Source organism: Mytilus trossulus, chromosome 9, assembly GCF_036588685.1.
Source record: "Mytilus trossulus isolate FHL-02 chromosome 9, PNRI_Mtr1.1.1.hap1, whole genome shotgun sequence".
Classification (NCBI taxonomy): domain Eukaryota; kingdom Metazoa; phylum Mollusca; class Bivalvia; order Mytilida; family Mytilidae; genus Mytilus; species Mytilus trossulus.
The window spans coordinates 47,751,060-47,775,135 of NC_086381.1; the positions used below are offsets into that span (position 1 = coordinate 47,751,060).

At 30.5% G+C, this 24,076-nt stretch overlaps 2 protein-coding genes across 3 annotated transcripts in view; one reads left to right on the top strand and one right to left on the bottom strand.

The window, feature by feature from the left end:
• The window catches only part of LOC134683035 (DNA damage-regulated autophagy modulator protein 1-like), a 28,178-nt gene extending 21,048 nt beyond the window's left edge, over positions 1-7,130 (top strand). Inside the window, exons 6-10 of one of the 2 annotated variants that reach the window (XM_063542054.1) lie at positions 98-266; positions 1,709-1,746; positions 3,440-3,613; positions 4,341-4,418; positions 4,986-7,130. In XM_063542054.1, coding sequence (XP_063398124.1) covers positions 98-266; positions 1,709-1,746; positions 3,440-3,613; positions 4,341-4,385 — 426 coding nt within the window. In that variant the 3' untranslated portion in view covers positions 4,386-4,418; positions 4,986-7,130. The remainder of the gene's footprint in view (positions 1-97; positions 267-1,708; positions 1,747-3,439; positions 3,614-4,340; positions 4,419-4,985) is intronic. The other variant, XM_063542055.1, reaches the window with a different exon arrangement.
• Positions 1-24,076, bottom strand: part of LOC134684691 (neuropeptide S receptor-like) — a 61,828-nt gene that overhangs the window by 9,462 nt on the left and 28,290 nt on the right. Inside the window, exon 2 of the mRNA XM_063543996.1 lies at positions 7,397-7,478. The gene's annotated coding sequence lies outside the window, so the exon portion shown is untranslated. The remainder of the gene's footprint in view (positions 1-7,396; positions 7,479-24,076) is intronic.

Sequence of the window (24,076 nt, forward strand, 5' to 3'; positions counted from 1 at the left end):
TTGATTAACCTAAAACTGTTTTTTAATACAATTTCTTCAACAAATCATCCTTACTAGAGTTAATGAGTGCCGTTCACAAAGCATGTTTATTTTGTAGGTTGATACCATGTTCCCACCACATATTGTAGGTGCTGCCGTTGCATTTATACTACCATTGGTATACATGTGTTTGCAAACTGCCCTCACACGCAAGCTGAAGAGACCACGATGGGAGTGGCTATGGCAGTGTATAAATACTGCTGTCACATGTATAATATTTGTGATTTGTATCCTTTTAACAAAATATAATGAACTGCAGTGATCAACCAAAAAGGCACAACTATCGACTATCAATAATCATATAACCTATGAGAGCATATGGCACGCAGGAACCGCATTAATGAGATAATCAAGTCTATCGGGGATAATGATAGATTATCGGTCGACCATTACAGATGTTCGCCGTAAATAATAATCATCACTCGAAAATGGATTTAAGAAATTACCGTCGAAAATCTATTATTATCTATGACAAATGAATTAACGGTCGACAATCTAGAATAAATGAACGCGGGAACCACATTATTGGATAAGAACAGATTAACGGGTGATTCGTATAATCTATAATCCAAAATTGAGTCCTGTAAAATTAATTATATTTGGATAGTCGGGAATATTTAATGTACTTAGGCTTACTAATAATTGGTCTGTTGTATTCCACATAAATTATATACCAGAAATATGCAGACTGTTGTCATGTTCACTATAACCAGTAATAGTATTTTTTTAATCACTTGTTGTCTTTCTTTTATGTAAATAACACTATTCAAGTATTCTACATATTTAAAAAAAAAATGTTTATGTTTAACTTTAGTTTGATTAACGTACCTCACGCATGCAACAGTTCGTAATCTTCAATATAAATGAAGCTGAAACTGTATATCTGAAGAGGTAGAAGAAGAAATAACTCAATCTATTTGATCGGATTCGATGCCTTTCAGTATTAAACTCACAATTTTTACCTTTACTAAAGTCTTATTTGGATCATTTTTCATTTTAAACATTCCACTTGATACTGATTTTTTTTGTGTACGGCTCATTTGATTAGAAAAAACCCCAACATCATTGCATTAGGTGCATTTTTAGGACGTCTGAATTGGACGCTTTTCTTGCTGGAATTCGGCTTTTAAATATATCAAAACTTACGAATTAATAATAAGGTATTCAGGACCAAAGAAAGCATGATTTATTTGTTTGTACCTCGGTATATTCGGGATGAAATTTCCTTCTAATTTACCTCTATTTATAAGAATAAGAATAAGATACTTGATTAATTCAATTATGGATCCTTGCGGGTTTGAAATTGAAATATGATGTTGAAAACTGGATAAAAAGCAGCCCCAACTGATAATACACAAGGGTAGTTTTCTCCTCTCAAATACTATATATTTATGTATATAATATCTAAATCGCAAGAATTGGATAAGCACCTTAGAAAATTGACTGCAGTTTATTAACGCATATATTAGCCATTTAGTTACAAATATAGATGATTAATATATATAGGCATAATAAGATTCTAGGTTTGGAAAAACGGAACAAAAATCTCAAGGATAAGATTGCGATGTTGTATACGCCGCAAAATGTATTGGATGGTCCCCTCCAGACAACTTATAGCTTTTAGAATTTCTCACCATTCTAATGGATACTTTCCTTAATTATAAAATAGTTATTGTACCTTTTGTTTATGTTAAAGTGGAGAAAAAGGTATGTGCATCAATGTAGTAGTATAAGTTCAGTCAACCTAAGTTCTAACCGCAAACTTATTGCAACAGAAAATATTTTAGCTCTTAACTATAGCATTATGCCCTAACTATAGACAGAAAAAAGTCCAAAGAAATCTAACTTGAGGAAAACTCAAAATCAGCATTTTTAATTTCCTATGGAAATTAACATTGGAAGGGGAGATAACTCTGCAAAAATGAGTCTTTTTTTGTCAGTTTTTGGTTGATTTTTTTTTAAAATTATGTAAAGTATGATACTGTGATGTGGTTATAAGTTTGTATTTGACTATATTATATAATCTTCTGCTCATGAAATGTACTAAACCGAAGTGTTATGGATATTTTTATTTTTTTTGTACATTTTTCATTAAAGAAATTGCAAATTTGTGGCTTTGTGACTATTTGGAAAAAAATTATGAGAACATTTGGTATTGTTTATTTCTGTATATTATATTTGTTCAGCATCTACCTTGTTTAAAGAAACTTTAAACCACAAAAAGAAGAATATATGCTTAATAACTTTTATTAAATTTTAGATTCTTTACTTTGACACGTTGAAAAATTCAATAAATGGTCAACTAATAAATTAAGAAATCTTGTTTGAAGCTTGATAAAAGATATAAAAACACCTTAAGAGTTGTTTGTTATACTCTAAAGACGGCTAAAATATCTAGAATCAATACATTCTGTTGAAAAGAAGCGGTAAATTTTTGTATCAATTTTTATTGATATTTCTGCCTTTTCTACAGAGTTATCTCTCTTTTTCAATGCATATCTCCATAGGAATTTTAAATCAAGATTTTAAAGTCTTCCTGAAGTAAGATTTTTGAGATTTTTTTTCTGTGTTTATTTGAGGTATAATGCTAAAGATTAAAACTTAAATATCTTCTGTTGCACTTACTTTTAGGTTTGGGTCAAATTTATGCTAGATTGACTTGACTAATACAGTTGCTTATTCGTACGTGTAACCACACAGAGGGTTGGGCATGTCACTTTGTTCTCTGCATTAAGATTTTTTTTATCGTGACTTCTCGTTGAGCGTTGATTTTTAGATTTTTATTGAAGTTAAAACTGGTATTTTTTTCAGACGTTTCGTGTTTCGTAAGGAACACACAGGTAATGACAATGTACGATTGCTTTTCCTATTCTGTAATTTTGACTTCTAGGGAAAATTCACATTATTTCATTAATCATGCATCAGTGTGTATCATGTGATGAACAACATAGAATAAACGATTCAATGCAGGAGCGTATACAACGTACAGTACATAAACGATAACCATCGGTAAGCTGTACAAATGGGATGTAATCTAAATTCGAATATATTTATGAAAGATTTTTTTTATGCATTTTCTTCATCTAAATTCGAATATCTATCCATACGTTACTTCGGTACTGGCATGAAAATACTAATTTTGTGTAAATAAAACTTGATGTTACAATTTTTTTTTCTCAAATTGAGAGTGTATCTCCCTTATGCAAAGCTCTGATTACTTTCCCAGCTATATTTAATTGGCTATACCTTTTGTCCTTTTTGCTTTACAGCTATTCATCTTTTTTGAGTAATTTTTGATTTTCAAATATGCTGTCCAAATGCGCATCTGTTGCATACAAATTGGTACCGATTAGGTTTTAATTTATTTAGACGATCAAGTATTTCTTTCAATGTTTTCCAGGAGGATTTAAAAGATGTTTTATTGTTGGCAAACATCACAGAGTTGCTACTAGCATTGTCACTCTACGCCTTCCTCATCTCATTTATGGGTTGTTTTAAAGAAATACGTGTATTAACTATAAACGTTCAGTTGGTCGAGGATAATCATAGGTACCAAGATGAAGAAAATAGACAGGTAATATTGTATTTACAAGTATTAGACATTCAGAAATTATAATTTCTTATGATTTATAAGATGATAATTTACCTCTGACGTGTTAGATATGTAAACATCACCATAGCGTGCTCACATAAAGAAAATAGGTAAATAAACTAGACAAGACCGAGCATTCTTATAACTTCTTGTTTCCCCTGATGATTAAGTGATCGTACTTTTTTTAACAGTTGGTAATGGTACACTATTTCTATATAGTTGCCGTATCATTTGTACGTGTCTTAATTGAAAAGAGGCCAAAACATTCGTGCGATTCCAGTTCATTACAGTTAAAAGAGTTGTTCTATTTTTTTTTTATAACAGAGGTTTTATCAATGATCTTTGTTTTAATATTTTTTTTGTTGCTTATTTCAACTTCATATAGACTGTAATATTACGTCCCAGCCGATCCAAAAATGCCCTCATACGTAAGAAAAAACATCGTAAATAAACGGTCACTATTTTATATTGAGTTAAACTTAAGCTTGTATGAAACCTAAATCACGTCAATTTGTTTGATTGAGATTGAGAATGGAAATGGGGAATGCGTCAAAGAGACAAAAAACCAACCAAGATCAGACAACAGCCGAAGGCCACCAATGGGTCTTCACTGCAGCGAGAAATCCTCGCAGCTGGCCCTTAAACAAAATATTACATTAGTTCAGTGAGAATGGACCTTATTAATATACCTATTTTATTTTGATTTCAGCAGCAGGTACCATTAACATTGTTAACAGACACTCAGACTATTTAACTATTAAATGTTTTATACATATCAGCATGAACGGTAAGTTTTTGTTACCTATTTAACCACTATACTGTCTATTTGTGGAAAACCTTGTGTGATCTTTGAATAAACCCTATTCACAGGCCATTATAATTAACATATCGTTAGTACATGAATGAAATAAGACTTCCACTAAAAAAATTGTATTTTTGTATGAATAATGATGATATGCAAGATAAGAGAATACAAACTCATGTTTTAAGCATGCATTTTGTCCTAACATTTTTATCGTGTTGTAAAATGACTTACATATTGCTTATAATTAGATGATAAGAATGGAGATTAAAGGAGGAATAAAATTTAAAAAAAAACAAAATTTTTATGAAATTGAATTCAAATAAACATCTAATTTCCTCTAAATTTAATGCTGATCATTGACAAGAATTGGGTAATTTATCAAGTCCCAAAACATGTTTTACAAAATGTGCCTACTACCATATCATAAAAAATAGAAGGTATACATAGTAGAAATGAGATGAATGGTAATACACTCATCATATATTTCAGGATTGAAATCTTGTATTATTCAGTATAATTATAAAACGAAACATATTTATTCCATTACAGGACATTCATGTGAAGATTCCTTAGTGTCTGTCATTGACATGTGTTCCTTTAAAAGTGGTGCTAATGGTAAAAAAACGAGTCTGTGGTATTTTATACTTCCAGAAACAGGATATATAAAAACATGTTGTATAGTTTTTAGTATTGTTTAAGAAATATTATTACATTGGTTGCAATGAATTACATTGATTTCCCAGTTAGGTAAAAACCGATAATTTCACATGTGAAATAAACGAGGTTATTTCACTCTCTGACGTCATACAACAATAGGCGTTGTCAAGACGTCGATAACGTCGAAACAAAACATGCGTAGGAAAAACATGTAGTTCCTTACATTTTGTACATTAATTTCATAAAAAAAAAAGCAATTTGACAATGTAATAAAAAGTATAACTAATCGCCGTATTTGAATATCAAAAATAAGACAACTTGTGACCGAACGCCGCTATGGATTAAACTCGTGCTGCGCACTCGTTTAATCCATGCGTCGTTCGGTCACGCGTTGTATTATTTTTTGATATTCAAATACGGCGATTAGTTATACTATAAATACATGCAAGCCATACATTTATCAAAAACGTTCACTTAAACAATGACAAGGACAAATTATTACAAATATATGGCTTGCAAGAATGATTTCGATTTTGAAAGAACTAATACGGTTATTCAAAAAGCCGAAGCGAAGATCAGATTACCGTGTGTATGGCATTGAACCCCCTGTAAGATAAAAGCTACAACTTTCAAATAACTCTAAGGCTAACATTTATCTCTTTTGAAATTAAAAATTAAAAATTAGCAATTTAAAAAAAGTGTTCAATCCTAATAATTCTAAACCAAGACATTTTTTAATGTTGGCTACTATTTACTGTCAAATCAGCAGTTAGCATGTCGCAAGCAGTGAGCAGCAATGCAATCCATTAATGTGTGTTATGGAAAATGAAACAACCACTACAATGTACCTGAAAACGCCATTTCAATGCGATATTATCCGAATTAAGAGGGTCCAAGTAACGAAATAATCTTCATCTTCAGAGATTTCTTCCGTATGATTTTTCAAAAATTTTAAACATGACGAAATTGCGTCAAAATTATCTATACAATTTCGTGGAATTTAATTCAATTTTGATTTCATACATTTTTAAGATCTGATGCATTTATTCTTCTTGTTATGCATTAGAAATAAAGTTTTTTGAAGTTTCTTTTTTAATTTCAACTTGGACATGTTGGACACAACGCAATCATCATAGATTTCTTAAGTTACGATACATGTGGATAAACTTGGGAGGTTAATAGTAACAGCCATCAATATGCACATCACTGATTCTTCCTAAATTATAGAATTATCGAGAATTATATATCATTAGAAAATGCTTAACGGAGTCAGAAAGTTTGCGATTTGTTAAGGGACTTTCCGTTTTGAATTTTCCTGCGTGGTTTTTTTCTTCTTTTTTTCACGGTTTTGGTTACAAAGCGAACAAAGCATGCCATATTTAAAATAGCTATTAACATGGGCGCTTCTTTTTTTTTCAAGCTATTTAGCAAAATGTATGTTTTACAAAACTCTGTTTGATATCGAATCATATGGTCAATTTCTTTTAGAAAGAATATTAATGATTGTTATGTGTGCACTATACATTGATGTGTGTGCAGTCGTTCAAATTTTGTCATAAACATGTCAAGTGTACTCATTTTTTATTCAATAAATAAAAAAAAACTACGTAAAACATTCCCAGTGAAATTGTGATGTTTATACTTTTACTAACTCGCGATAAATACAATATTGTTCAATTTTAAGACTTGCGGGGATTTAAGAAAACATATGCATGAAACATAAAGTTGTGTATTTCAACATTAATTATGTTTTGTTTTAGGAACTTGCAAATATTGTATACTGAATCCTATTTACAAAACTGTATGGATTTCTTTTTTTTTTCTATATTTAATCTTTTTTATAAAAAAAAACCATGTGGGTGCTTTCACGAAAAGTTTAAACTGAATGAATAGTGTGTGAATGACATTGATATGTAGCTTGTATAAACATTATACATATATGAAACACAGATAGAAAAAAATATATGTTGGAAATATAATATTATACTACATATGCACATATGCATATGTAAATTCTTTAATGACACATGTGCAATTGATGAATATCAGAAATTAAAGGTTCATAAATGTAAAGTTATTTTATTTATTTCATGATTTCTGAAATTCTAGAAAGAAACCGCGAAGTTCACGTTTATAAAACCATGTTAATTTGCAATCTTCGTTCATTTTTACCGCCAGTTACTATTACTACTTATCTATCAATTGATATCAAGAGATAATGAAAAATGTGAATCAGGCAGAAACAGAAAAAAAAATATAACTTCATACAAATATCAAAATGAAAACAAATTACATGTAGTTACCTATATTCTGTGTTGTCCCGTATTTGATATGCAATGCAGTTTTATTCCGTATCAGTTGTTTGGAGACAGTTGGTTAATACATCTGAAAAAAAAGAAACATATTTGACAGCTGTTCTCATCATCATAGATTTATAAGTATTTAAAAACAAAATCCTGATATATTGATAAATATAAGTATAAATGTCATGAAAAGGGTAAAAGTTGGTAGCCATGTCCAGGAAAGATTTGTATGAAAGATACATTTTTGTATACATATATTTCTTCATTACATCAGATTTGTATGTGCCTCTTTATAACAAACAACTGTAATATAAAACGCATGACAAAAAGAAGATTTTATTACATGCAAAAACTGTTATGAAGATAGATTCCCAATAAAAAGTAAGCAGTTCCTGATGTCACATGTAAAGTCAATAAAAGACGGAATAGTGGTCATAAATGTGACCCAGATATTCCATTACAATAAATTTTTTCACGATGGTATCCGTACAAATTCAACTTGGCATACCTCTATATACCAGCATGTACTAGATATGTGTTTAAATTCGTCTGCTTTTGCTTTCCCTTAAATTAGTTATTTCATTGTGAATATGTTCACATTTTGTTATGATCTCCTCGATTGCAATAGAGAAAAGGTTAACACAGAATAGTATTATCAATTGTTTTAACATATTTGGAAAGCCATGGTTTTTTTTGTTGACCTTGACATCAAATAGTCATTTTTTTTTATAAAAGTCATTCTGTCATTTGATATGATCCGACTTGTAATTTAGGTCACACTTACCGGTAGCAGATTTTGGTGAAAATTATTTTATTTGTGGTGTTAATCCCAAGCCGAGACTTAATAAGTTATTTTCAGAGTACTTATGGTCTTAAATTTAGTACTCTTGCAATAAATGCTTACATTTTTAATGCACCTAATGCCAAACTGTGATTTTATAGCGACAGCGATTGTCAAGCCTTGCCGGCAGATTAGCCTACACATTTATCTTTATTGCATATGAAACATCTATAAAAATCTTGTTTTGAAGATTAAGAAAATATGTATTACCCTATAAACAGCATGTAAGGTTTCTGTTGTAATCGCTGCAATATATTAGCTACATAAAATTCTTGTGTAATTTGATTTCAAAATATTTACAAAAAGAAAACGATTACAATTTCGTTTAAAGTCGCAACCTTTTTATTAATTATCCTTCCCTTCGATTTATATCATGCTATCAGGTTAAAATGCTTCACCATTAAGTAATGGACCATGCAGTCGTATACTTGTTAACGTTCCTCATATAATGGCTAGTATTCAAAGACAATGATATACAGTACAACGTTCAAAATGTTCAACCGAACCTGAGTTTTAATTGTTTTTAAACCATAACCTGTAAGTATACATTTGTGATCTATTGAATGATATATTCCTTGTTTCATACAATACTATGTGATATAGTTGCTCATACATAGACAATATGTGTATGTAGTCGGAAAATATAAAATTAATTTGTATAAGCCTTAGAAACAGGATGATAAGCAAGGATCCGTCGAGCTTTTCCCCTGTTTCGTAGCGAGTACAAACACATTTTTATCCTCAAATTATCCTAACACTTGCAAATTTAGTTATTAAAGTCTAAAGCATTATCTCTAATTTCTCAAAGAAATCGACATAGTTGAAACGCGGACCGCGAAAAAGGACCCCAAACATGGAAGTGGGGTAACAGGAGACTTTATTTGTACATGTTTTTATACCTGTTATTTGTTCAAAAGATGGCTTATTGCAGGATAAAACATATTATAATTATATCAGCTTCCCATAAGAGTCAAATCAGTCAAGTGGTGTCATCCGAAAACAATCAAGCACTACGTTAACATATCTTTCACAATGCTACCATTTTTAAGATAGATTGTCCGTTGTCACTACCATTAGTAATGATTTATGTCTTAATTAATTATTTTTATTTTGAATATATTTGCAAATTGAAATGTTCTACTCTATTATTATTCATGGCAGTACATAATTTGTTTTCTCAACGTATAATCACTACAAATTCTGCGTCAGAGTAGAACATTTAGTTTAGATCAAAGTGGTTTGACTGGCCTGGAAATTATCTCAATTCCTGACGTTGTCACTAAAAAGTTAATGTTTTGCAAAAGTCAGTCTGGCATCCGACTCATAGCTCAGGTTATAATTCACGTTACCGGATATTGGGGAAGACGATTCGTTGTCTGAATGTTATAATCCCATGCTAACTTCAGATAAATAATATTATTATCGGAGTAATAACGATCATTATCTAAGTAGACCCCAATATATTCTTACCTTTTTAATGCACATAGTGTTGAACTGAGATATAACATTAACAGTGAATGTTAGGCCTTGTTGGCATATTAGCCTACACATTGCTTTTAATTGCATATAAAACATCTGCATAGTTCTAGCTGTTATGACAAAGAAAAAAATTATTACTTGAAGTACAGCATGTGATATTTTTGTTGCAATTGCTGCAATACATTATAGGAAGCAGTGCTAGTTAAGATATATAGAATTTGTTTTGGAATTTTAAATGAAAAATATTTACACTTAAATTTCCTGAGACGTTTTGTAAAACTAATGCCTAACTAAGATTCCAGAGTCACAATAAATGTCATTCATAGCTGGCAGATTAGCCTACGCATTGGTTTTGATTGCATAGAAAATATCTTCACAAATCTTTCTTTTGTAGCTTGTGTAGTACATATTCAAAACAACAGTTTTTGCTTACAAATGCAAATTTTTTCTGAAAAATATCTACATATAAACTGACTGACATTTTAAAGAGAGGCAAAAAATACCGACGGGACTTTCAAGATCATAGATAACAAAACTGTCAAGGGCCTTTTCTGAAAAGAAAAGACACACAGACAAACAACAGTACATCTAACACAACGTAGAAAAGGGACGACTGAGAAACACAGCCACACTAAAATAATGAGTGTGATGCCAGATGCTCCTAAAATATATTTTGAATCGCATATTTTTATTCTTCTTTCTTCAAAAGAAAAAGGGAAAAACTGAATTGATCCAGCCAACACAGGATTCATTACACATAACTGATCTACATGCAAACATTAATGCAGTACACAACATAGAAACCTAAAGGCTGAGCCACACGAACCCCACCTAATCCTTCTGGTGATCTCATGTGCTTCGGTAGGGAAAAAAGATCAGATCATGGTTACCATCTGGCATCCGTCACGTCGTTCGTATAAATACATTTCCAGATAATAAGTCTAAAGAGGTAGGTCAAATTCGGAGTAAGGGGAAGGGATTGTAGTTACGACATAAGGACAATACCATCTATGAAAATGAATTCCGTAACTAACTCGTGATGGCATAAGTAAATCTTACAAAAGTATCATTTCAACTTCACAATTTTTTTTTAAACTTCCTTGTGAGCAGTACAACTCTACCGACGACATCATGGTAGAAAATACCAGCCCTGTTATATCGTATCAAATATATTCTGCATATGAAGGCGTTGCTGTTGCTACAGATGTGTTATTTTAAACCCTACAACAGCTATATCTATTATGCATAAAAAAACCAATATGTCGGTTATCACTTTTAAAAGACTGCGTATTGGTACCTGGTTTAATGGTATGTTGTACAGTTTATTGACGTTTGTAGAGCATGTTCATACCATCAATTCTTTTCTCTGAAGTTCTTTACTGATTTTCTGTAATATTTTTAGTTCAATGAGATTAGGGTGTGAATTCCATCATGTGTGCCAATTTTTATATTAAATATTATTTCTATTCAAATTAAGCTTCCAGAGCATGAATCAATCTTTTGTCAACTGTACATTAATATTTTGACATTTATTGGGATTAGATTGATTTTTAACAAGATTAAAATATTTTATCAAATATTACCATAATTGCTTATGCGACAAAGCCGACCTAAGTATTCTGTGTTATAAAAAAAGATATCCTCACTTTTAAATCTCCTAGACATCAAAAAAAGGTTCGAAAGATTGTGCAGACACCTGTTTCATTCGACCTGTCCAATCTTAAGGATGATTTCTTAAATATTCTAAAACCCCTACAGCACTTATTACCACCTTGCATGCGAAAACCAGACTGCATAGTATATGGGTATTAGGTTAGTAGGTCTTATGTCCTAAAGTACATGTATCTTATTTTATTGACTCTTCCTAAGGTCGTCCATACAACTAATTAAATTCTCAGAAGTTTTATACTTTTTTCTTTGAAATATTTACCTCAATGGGATTAGGTTATAAACTCTATCATGTGTGTCAAATTCAATTTCTAAAATGTTCTCATTCAGACTAATCTTCAAAGAATTAATTCTTTTTTGCTAAATTTACATTAATATTTTGAAAAAAAGTAGAATTATATAGATTTTGGAGAATAATTAAAAACTATATACGCTTGAAAAAAATATGGGATAGCCAACCTGTATATTTCGTATTATAAAAGAAAATTAATCCTATATTTTTCTTAAAACAAAAGCAAATTAGTCCTATTCTAAATTTTTGTTAAATTCGTCCTTTTAATGTGTTTGAGCTTTTTGATTTTGCAATTTGATAATGGACTTTCCTATTTTTCCATGGATTTCAACATTCTTTTTATTTTAATTTATGCAATCTTCTAGTCGATGAAAAACAAAAGATTTCGATTTTGAGAATTTTTGCAACGATCCCTTTTTTCATGGCATTCTAGTATAAACATCATGAACGTGAACTCAGTTGTATGATGTCTGTCTTTCAACCCAAACCCTTATTGCCCACGGTACAAGTATGCGCACATATATTTGCAAGTAATACTACTACATTTGCATGAATTGAAACATCATCATATTTTGAAATAACATAAAATAATAATTCAATTTTGTTTAAGTCGTGCTTAAGAAAACTTATCAAAATATGTTATTCCATTGATACGCTATCAACGTTTTTAACAAAACAAATATTTAGTTAAAAAAAAATATTGTACAGTTGATTGCATTGTACGCGCTCAATAGCCTTCAGTGAGTTTCATTCTTGTATACATTTATAACAGTTTATATTAGCGATGTTTCGAGAAAGTTTGAAAATTGGTTTGTATGAGCTATTGTCCAATAGATACATTTTTTGGGAATATATATATGATATTCAAGGTTGCATTGATAGCAACAAAAAAATATAATATGTTTTGGTTAATGCAGCGTTTTCTATGATATAATGTTTATGAACTTTCTATTGATGGTATTGATCATGAGTAAGTTAAATGTTGGTCGAATTGCATACTTAGCACAACATATTTGATCTGACAGGATTGATGCCTGTGGAAATAGACATTTATGAAAATTTACATTGCAAGCACTCTAAATATGAATAAAAGTTAGAACATGCGATATGTTTGACAATAAGACAACTGTCTATACGAGATTAACTGAAACAGAATTTACGAACTATATGTCACCGTGCAGTTGTTCCATTCAGGTTTCTTTGCAGTTATTGCAATTAAGCAGATACAACATATGTGTTACTAAATAGGGCAAATGTACTCTCTCTTTTTTTTAATTTCAACAAGAATTTTTCAGCAGTAAAGACCACAACGATTCATACACTATAACACTGATATACTCACATCAACACGAGCACATATAAACTCAATAGGAAAAGTATCATCTGTCGGATTATCTAATGTTTTCAAAGTATCATTTTTAACTCATGGTATATTTGGTTGTAGAATAATGTGACATATATTGAGAAGGTGTTATGAATTACGATTGCATCGTATCCACATTAATTGCGATCTATAGGAAATGAATAGAACATTTCTGGTTTTTGCATGATGTTTGTTCACATCATATTTATTTCAATGTGTTGATTGGTTTCTTTCTCATTTTTGAATACTCAGATGTATCTTGTTCATATTCATAATTAATTTATATGTACTTTAATCATCAGAACTGCATGCTACCTTCTCCACAAGTACGTTTATAAATGATATTCAATTACCCGTCCTGTTCAAATTAATTGCTAGATTGTTTGATCATGATCATGCATATTAAGATGACATTACTTGGAAATTACTCAGTTAACCAAAAAAGTTCCTGCCTATTAGTGAAGCCTGTATTCATTTTAGCAAAGCAATTCACATTAGCATTTGATTGAAAACAATGAACCATAAGGTTTTAATTTATAATTACTAAACTGGTTTATATTTGACAAATACCAATATGATACAAACATGACCAATAACATGTAGCATCGACTGTAATTCACTTCTATGCTTAAGCCATATTCATACAGATGTGAGGTGTAAAGGCAGAAACTTTGAAACGTTTACATCTTTCAATATTATTTCGAAGATACAACTAATACTGTTCTCATTTACATACAGCACAAACCAAATGAATTAAACACAACTCTGTATATGTACGAGTATAAGACCAAGTTGGTTTTCGTTGATATTTGTACATTCCAAGATTACAAGTTTTTTGTTAGTATGAACATGTGATAGAAAAAAGAACTTTTTGACCTTTATATATTTTTTGGTTGGAACGTGAAATGATTGAGTAATCATGGTAATGTTGAATAAATGGAATACTTAAACAAAATGTGTTATAAGGTTTTCGGTTAATATAACATTTTTTTAAGAAATAATTCCTTCTTGTCATGCTCTTTGCTCATTTTAACATGAGTAGGCATTACATGTGTCGATATTTTACACTGAGCGTTAGCGAGGTGTAAAATGTGGTCAAATATATTGCCTACCCATGTTAAAATGAGCATAGAGCATGACATGAAGGAATTATTTCGATTCTAATAGGACAAATACAGTATTTCTAAAGGTCGAAGCGTACGAAAATACCGTTTAAATGTTAAGCTGCTAAGTTATTAAAAAAATAGGAGCAGGGTAAATATATGTTCTTTGATATAACATATATTATAAAAGTATATGTAAGCTACTTGAATGTATATATTTTATAGGATAACGGTGGAAATAACTTCAATATAAACAGTAAATTTGTGAGCATGTTTCAAACCTATTTTGTGTTCATTATAACACGGCTTTGTTTACAAAGCGTAATAAAGACGTCATATTAGAATTGGTAGTAAAGGTAACATAAATACGTTAAATTATGACTTTTATTATTTTTTTTGCTGACAATACAGTACAAATGATTGCATTGCTTATTAGGAGTTTCAAACAATGTTAATTCTCTGGTTTTTTTTCTTTCTCTCAAAGTAAATCAGAAGACTAAAACCAACTGATTATCTGTCCCTTTCACAACACCATCAGTTGTGTTAACTTTCATTTTAAATATCATTTTAATTCCTACTAAGATTTCAAGGAATTTATTCATCTATTGTCAATTTACATTAATAGTTTGACATTTGGACGGATGGTTTAGATTTTCAAGAAGATTAATAAACAACCTATTGATATAAGTCATATGTTGCAAAAGACGAAATATTAAGTAGTCTGTGTTGTGAAGGAAAATCAAGCCTATTTTAAATCTCTTGGAGAATTAAAACCAATGTATCGAAAAACTTTCAAATGATTTACAGAAGTAAATTACTCTTAATGTCATTACGATATGAATTTTAACTTTGCTTCATGTTGCTGGAGACAGAAACTCGAAAAATCAATACTGTATAGTCGGCTATCAAAGGCTTTGGATATGGCAAATATGAAACAGTTCAATTTATATGAAAAAATATATGATGTCCACCAGGGTTTCCCCTGGGGCAAATATTTGTTTCGCCACCTCTTTCGCCAAAACAATATATTTTGAACTTTATTATTTTTTTCGCCAAGTACTAGTAACACACATATACTTTTCTTTTAAAATTTTCCTTTTTTTCCAGCGCCCCCCTAAAAAAAGATGTTCTTACAATAAAACGAAGCATCTTATCACTTGGAATGGATCCCTCGTGTAAGATGTAGTCATTACATTGAAGGGTTACTCTCATGCCACCCTTTTGAATAGATTTCTTCAAAGCGACAGTTTTCTTTTCTAGACCATCGTAAATAAGTAAAACTTTATGATTGAAACACGTTTGTTACTGAAACGACTTTGAAGTACCCACTCAAATCAGTTCTCTATATGAAAGTTAAATGATAAAGTTTTAAATCAGAGTCCGTTTTTGCTTTTGAACATTTTTCACGTCATAACAACAATTTTCTTTTCTGGACTATCATTAAAAGAAGGAAAGGAAGCGTAAAAATTTTGCTTCAACACGTGCGTCGCAAAGTAGTTAATAAATCCCTTTTGTGACATGCGAAAGAAGCCATTTGACCATATCCTTTTGTCATATCATACAACCAACACCTTTATTAATTGATGTCGATAGCTATGAATGCAATCAGCTGATTATTGATTTCTGTCAAAATCTTAAAGTTCAAGGTGAATTCCAAGTATTGCCTGATCGGTAAAGTCAGAGAAACCCGCAAAAAGTAAATTAACAAGATGGCTGAAAATAAATCGTTAAAAATATTTCTTTCGCCAAATTCTTTCGCTAATGACGAATTTAAATCGCCAAAATTATTAGTTTTTCGCTAATTGCGAAAATGGGACCGCCAGCGGAAACCCTGATGTCCACATTAGGAAATTCATTTCAAAATCTAGTACTCTGTGTCTTTTATCTTTTCTTGGTCCATAATACATTTCTTCTTTGCCAATTTACTGGTCATTGACACATTGTAAATTTTAGGATGTAATGGTGTCCTTCAGACACATAATCTCGTTTGATATATTATAATTATGATTATTGCATTCATTATACTGAAACTTTTCACTTCATTAATTGCATGTTGATTCTGCCTGTAGAGTTTAATACTAAAATACATTTTAAGTTAGATTATAGATATTTAGCTGATATACGAAACACTTGCTTTTCAATGTTAGCTCCAGGAGATGTCTCATTCAATACAAAGTTATTAAGTCTCTGCTGTTTTATGACACCTCATGTAAAGAAAAATCAAATAATGATGACTAAATGATAGAATTTTCTCGAATTGAAATCAACTTTATATTTGCTTCTATTTCTTTGTTCTATTGTTGTATAACATCAAGTTAATAGACAACCATGCAAACTGCAGACGTAGGATTTGAATTATTTCATTTAATTAATAAAACTGTTATCTATTCGTTTCATGCGTTTGAACATTTGATTTTGCCATTTGATTAGGAACGTTTTTTTTAAAATTTTCTTCGGATTGCAGGTTTTTTGTGTGAATTTACTTTTTTTTGTAATACAAAGAGAAGCATTAATATGACTTTGTTTTGTGTAATTCAGGATGACATTACATTTGTACCTGTCATGCCTACAACTATATGGAAACGAAATCTCACGCTTTATGTTATTATAAAATTTGACTTTCTATTTTAGATCAAGGATTACACATCTAAAATGAATATGGGACAACAATAAAGTCTTTTCAAAACATGACAAAAGACAACCCCAAAAAGGGGAAAAGAAACATTTTAAGTGTAATAAAAAAGCAACACATCATGACGAAACAAATTGACAACTGGCAATTTACACAAAATCGCTGTAGAAAGACATCGAAGGCATATTTCATTTCTTAATGTCTAAAAGTTAAAGTTTCAATGTGTTTACACTAAACAATTTTGGGGCCTTTATACATTGTTGTTCGTTGTTAGATAAAACTTTTTTTTTCATACATTTTTTATTCGTTTTAAAGCCAATGTTATCATTAACTACGTTTCAATATTATTCCATCAAAAATAAGAGACTGATTTTTCAAGTTTTAAAAAATCAAGGTGTTGCAATAATTTTTTCTTTTAGTAAATGTTAAACATATTTGGTTTTGAATGTATAATCCAAGATTCATCAGAACAAATATATACCTTAAATGAATGCCAATTGTACCAGTCCTTCCAATTTACGTAATAAAGTGCTTCAACAAGATAACCGTGCATGATAACATCATACCGAAGGAGATTTATCAACTAAAGCTGCTTATCAAGGTTAATTTAATAATGGTGTTTATTTGTTAGCTTAAATAAGACTTTTGATATGGTTTTTGACGTTCAAACTAATCATTAAGTTTAATAACACTGTTTGTATGCTAGATTACGTAAAATAGCATTACTATAATGTAAATTTTTTTAAGCTAATTAAATTATTTGAAAAGTGGTCCTCTTTGCATCCCATAATAAGCCGATACAATACGCTGTTAAAAGTAATTATATACTCATGATACTGATCAATTATACCAGTTACTTAAATTAAAAAAAAATCAGTTAATGTACTGGAAGTTTTATATCGCCAACCTTTCCCAGGATATCAGGAATAAGATCATAAGGTGATATGTCCAATGATATACCCCTCCGATAGTCCATGTCTCAAGTACTTTATATTGTCCGTGGTGTGTTTGGATAATTAGTTTGGTATTGAAATTGAATAATTTAATGAATTCATTAAACAAAAAAGGTTTTTCAAACAAAATGTTTGCAACTTTTTTGTTTGTTAGATTACAAATATTAACCTACAAGTTGTTTTAGTTGCATCTACACCTAACGGGATCAAATTTCACTATAGAGATTTTGTTAATACTGACTTTTTCTTCAATGTTGAAATGTTGTTCATGCCATCCCGTTTGTTTGTATTAAGTTTACCGGTGAATTGTTTTCTTTCCTGTTTTCTTGAAACACTTTGCGCCAGCACATATATACATATCGTAAAATTGCAACATCCTCGGTGTGGCCTCTTTATCCCTTAGACTATATTCAAATAACATAAATGAAGACGTCTTAGGGTAACATTCTAATATTAAAAGAGCTTATATTTCTTCAAGTATGGTATATCTAAAATAAACGATTATCACTCTACCCATTAAGTAGTTTTCTATTACTTTTTTGATTATTTTGAAGGGTATAAAGATTGCAATCAATTATCCTTGCTACTCCTTGAAATGTGTTAAACTTTTAGAACTGTCTGTAAATTGTCTGAAGATATAACTATCAATTGTGCTGATATCGTCAATTATATTTCTTTTAAAAACTAACCGTAAATCACGTGGGCAGTAATTTAGTCCTGATAAACCAACTACATTGGAAATTGGAAATTGGAATCTGTATTAATGCATACTTTATTGGTTATTACACGTTAGTTAGTTTTTGCAACTTCAGTTCTATCATCCGCAATCTAATTTATCTTTCATCTTTATTTTCCAAATAAGCTATTAACTAAAATTGAGATTATATGTAACGTTTTGATAATTTATTAATTAAATGATATTTAAAAAAAACCACCCAAAGCTATCGATGGTACTATTATTTTTTTCTGTGATAATTGGTGACACACAGTTTCATATTACATAACATTTTTTAGAATGATATCTTTTAATGACAGTATTACAGTGTTAACAGTATATTGTCATTAAAGTATCTATCTAATTATTCTGTAAGTGATTTTATGGCTGTCAGTGTATTAAAGGTTTGTTCATTCATAAATTGAATATGCGCGATTCCTTATCTTGCCTAATGAGACAGAAACGTGAACCTCCCTCATAGCATTTTATAAAAAAAGTTACTACCTTTCTAGTACATGTCTGTTTTCAACGTATTACATATTCATCTAAATTGATCTGATATGTATGATTGCGTGATGTAAAGTCATATATTAATCATCTGTAAAATAGATTTAGCCTACTCTAAATTACCTATGGAGGCATACAACTGATTATTGAGAAGCAAAGCTAACGTTGTATAAAGAATTTTCATCAATGAATAAAATATGTTATTACGAAATTGGTGGGATGATCAAATCAATACTTGGGTTTTTAGGATTCACATCATCTGTTTCGCTGTTTCGAAGTTAAGAACATTAAAATACAACATGAGTTTTGTCGTAAAAAATACCTCTTTGCCAAATTTGCACGTTATAAATAATTGTGCAGAATTTATCCTTGCTTAATTTAGGAAATACCTGGCATGAGTAAACTTTGATCATGCTAGTACCACATGTACTATTGACAACGTTTAGCATAATAGTTCATTGCGTATAATAAATTACCTTCCCGGGATTAAATAGTAAATCCTTTTTTTGTGCGCACAAACGTTAGTAGTCATGTAACCTCTAGTTTTCAAAGTTTTCTATAAAAAAATTAAATGCAAAATAAGGGTGCTTTGAAACACCTATGATATATGTTCATGAGTCACAAATTGTTCTACTGCCATGACATGTAGGATTAATTTCATACAACTTTTTAATGCAATATAGATATTTTCTAGAACTACATAATTCGATAATTGAACAGAAGTATACTAAATAGCTTCCATATATATAATGTCGGGGAATTGTATAGACTCCCTTAAGTATGGTATGGGTTTTTACTATTGTTGAAGGCTTTCAAGTAGCCTATACAAGCTTACATTCAATTCGTTTAATTTTTGGTGAATATTTGTATTATTGGCAATAATATTAAACTCCCTAATTTTGTATTGACCAAGTTGACAGATAACTGCATTATGTTTTTTGAAAAGTGTGAACGCCCTATGCTCCTTTTATCCTGGTGCAAGCTGTTACATTATCATACACACCGGATCAGCTTGTAATGCATATCAGTTATATAAGTCATTGGTTGTCTTTGATTCATGTCCAGCATATTTCGTTTTCGAAAGTTTATTGTTAAATATATGAGGCTGAAGTTTTTCTTGTCTGGATCTTTTTTTAACATTTATCATGTAGGAGTCATCAATCGCTAATTAAACTTAACGTTGTTTTTCTTGAACATTTTATTACCTCGTCATTTGAACTGTGGTTGATGGTAGTCAATTTGATAAAATCTCATTATTTCTATATATTGTGTACCGATGAATGGACAGAAGTAATGCATTTGTTATATTTAATATAAATTAAACTGTTAATGCCTTGAGCTCATACGTTTTTCTTCATGTAAGCAATTATTTCGTTGTTATAAATTATTCATTTCCGAAACAAATAACAAAATATCTTTAAGGCATAAATGATACATCCGGTTTGCTGACCTTAACCATAATAACATCATTCGAGTAATTGATTGTGCTTTTATTTATCATCTACACAGAATGATTAAGACCTTTGGAAGAAACAAAATTTACCAACCGAGTATTTTTATTTAGATAACTACGTGTGCAATTGGTTAAAAAAAGATAAAAGAATAGTTTTTCCGATATTTTTTTCTGATAATTAGTAATAAATACAAAGCAACAAACAAATATCGTTGTTTTTATCATAATAGTTATTTGAAAATTAGAAGAAAAAAAAATACAAAAAAAAACCAAACAGGAAAAATGTTATTTCTTGAAGTTTGAAGCATGACCACGCAAAGTGTATTGTATCTGTGAACACAATGTTCTGTATTTGTCACGCTTGAGTCGGAAACCTTAAAATATGAAACATGTGAAACTTGCGATAACACAACATTCAAAATTGGATAAAACAAACAGTACCGTATATGTTTGAGATGGTAACACAATTATCTTTAGCGCTTTAACACAACTTCACAAAATGTAGTTGCATTTCATATTTTTTTGGTAAAATATTGCGTCGAATGGTTATCATCTCTTTATATGGATGGAACTTTAATTAATTGTTTATGCCTTTTTTCTTCTTGAAATAATATAAATGGACGCACGAAAGTAATATGTTTTTTTTTTAGAATTTACTAGTACTAGATCGATACCATTGTTGTTCGCATGTCAGTCCTTATGGTTTTATTATATCTGTACTGACCAGTTACTGATCCAGGATTTTGAAAAGTAAACCCACCTTACCAACTTAGGTTGTTGGACGTTCACGAATTGCAATTGATAAAGCTCCATAAGAAGAGAATCAATATCAATTATATGGTCATTTTATAAATTTCCTGTTTACATTATATTGAATTTTTCGAGAAAAAGAAAATTAAATTATTCCATGAATAGACTAGCGTAGCCATATTTGGCACATTTTTTTTTGGAATTTTGAATCCTCAATGCTCTTCGACTTTTACTTGTTTGGCTTTATAGGTTTTTTGATCTGAGCATCACTGAAGAGTCTTATGTAGACAAAATGCGCGTCTGGCGTATTGAGTTATAATCCTGGTATCTTTGATAACTATTAACACCACTGTGTCCATGCCAGTTTTACCAGCCCAGTAGTCAGCAGCGTCACTGATGAGTGTTGTGCAGACGAAAAGTGCGTCAGGCGTATTATATGATAATCCTGGAACATTTGATAACTATTAATCGCGCATGCTGATACGATTTTATAAGATATTTTCTATTTTTCAATTGGCTTTTGAGAAATTTAAAAATAACCGAGAGACATAGTTTTTACTCCGTAAGGCAAAGAACAGCCTTTGTCGTCTGATGGTAACGTGTTAATCCAACGTACGAGAGGAACTTCGTTAAATGGGTTTGCACCAAAGAGAAATAATTTGTAGATGTTTCAATGACATTTTAAAAGTCACCTGGGGTCAACACGATTTTTTTTTTGAATTATTTTTGTACTATATGATAAATTAACAACTACTTAAGGAAATAATGAAATTTGTGATTTAAAATTTTTTTTTCTTCTGAAAATTTTATTCCCGCGAGCCTCCTTAATCAAGAGTTCCAAATGGTAAAGTTGAAATCATTACTAAAAAATAAAAAGGGATATACCGCTGTTGCCTTTTTTCACGGACGCCATCACGAGTTGGTTAACGGTTATGGAATATATGTTATACAGATGATATCTGATATTTTCCTTAGGTGGTAACTACTATCCCGTTCTCTTTTTTCGAATGTGACCTACCGAATTGGACTACTTACCGGCTTTGTAATAACGCGAGCAACACAACGCGTGCCACATGTGGAGCAGCAGCTGAAATAACCCCAGTTTTTGGTAGGGTTCGTGTTATTGATATATAATTTGATGCGACTGTCTTATAAGTGAGAGGTTGTAGCGCTATGAAACCAGGTTCAATTATCTACATATGAAATGCCTGTTCCTGTCAGGAATATGACAGTAGTTGTGCATTCGTTTGATGTGTTTTGTCATTTGATTTTTCAATTTGATAAGGAACTTTACGATTGGATTTTTCTCGGAGTTCAGTATTTTGTGATTTTACTTTGTACATGCTTAACTATAACAATTATGATAAATCAGTCAAACAATTATTTACGCATTCTTTCATTATTATTTACAGTTACAAGTCAAACTATCGTATAACGGGCTATGTTCGCGGGTGTAATTTTTTTCTGAAGAAGGTATACGAAATATTTTGGGGGATTTAAATCTTTTATTAATACCTTAGCATGTTCACATATAATATGGCTGAATTCATTTTGGCGATTTTGTTCTATGCGCGAAAATAAGCGATAATGTACACATCGCTAAAATAACCCACAAAAAGGTATCACTTGTATAAAGTATATTACTGAGAAGAAAACCTTACCCCTCCCCCTTTAAGGTTACATGGTTGTTTCCTTACGGGTATAAAAAAGTAGATAGGAAGATAACCATCATAACAGTGCACGGATAAACAGTGTCAATTACACTTAGTGATTTAATATACTTAACACATGTAGAGCAGGATTAACCTGTAACTTGGAGGCGGTTTTTAAATCGTTAAAAAAGTTGAAAAAAGAATAAATAAGTAGGTAGAAATGCTCATGGGTGTGTGTATGTTAAGACGAACAGATTCTTGTTTATTCACAGTTAACTAGATACACAAATGTATTATAAATAATCATATCGACATTGCCTTTACTTTGAAACAAAATGTCTGAGTGTTTGTGTTTCTACACAAAACACCTTATAATATGAAACGTTTGCAAATTTGTTTGAACAAAAATAATGCTTTTATCGTTATATTGCAATAAATACATCCAAGGTTCCCATAGCAGGATACATGTAAGAAGCTAATAATGATATCAAATTAAACAATTGAAACAATAGTTTTATTATAAGATAATGCTTTGACAAAATTATAAGACTTTCCAGGTGTGATACTTAAACTTAGTTTCATTGCCAATTTAACAATTTGTTTTAATATTATATTTCACTTTAAAAGAAACGAAATTAAATGTAAAAACTTACCTAATTTTGAAAAAAAAAAATATACACACTAACATCCCTTATTTGATCACACAAACATCAAAATGAAATACTAGCGAAGACAAATCCATTTTCTATTATTTTATAGAAGATGATCTAAATCTATAGTAATTGCAGTAATAACTAGTTTATAGTATCCAATATATCAAACAGTAATATGACTGCCTTCTACGCTTTAATCCGATTCGCTGTATCTTCCTTTTTCTTAATGGATTTTTTAAACGAACTTAGAGTGAGCTAGCAAATTCACAGAAGAAATAGGTACTTCGCGTTAGTTATGATTTTACTGATAGATGATTGGAAGAATTATTTGTTACTTGAAAGTTGAAAACACGTCTTGAAACAAGATTAATTTTTGTAACCACGAGTAGACAATGATGCTAACGCCAATATCATTGATTACCATATAATTAGAAACATAGTACAAAACACTTTCTTTCCTATTGTATTTTGACATACAACTTAACGATGCAAATTGAATGTGTTGAGCTATCTAAATATTTAATATCAAACATATACAACTTACAGGATAATAACTACTATAGCTCTTAAATCTTATACAAAGCTGCGAATCCATCAAACTCTCAATTTTGCAGACAAT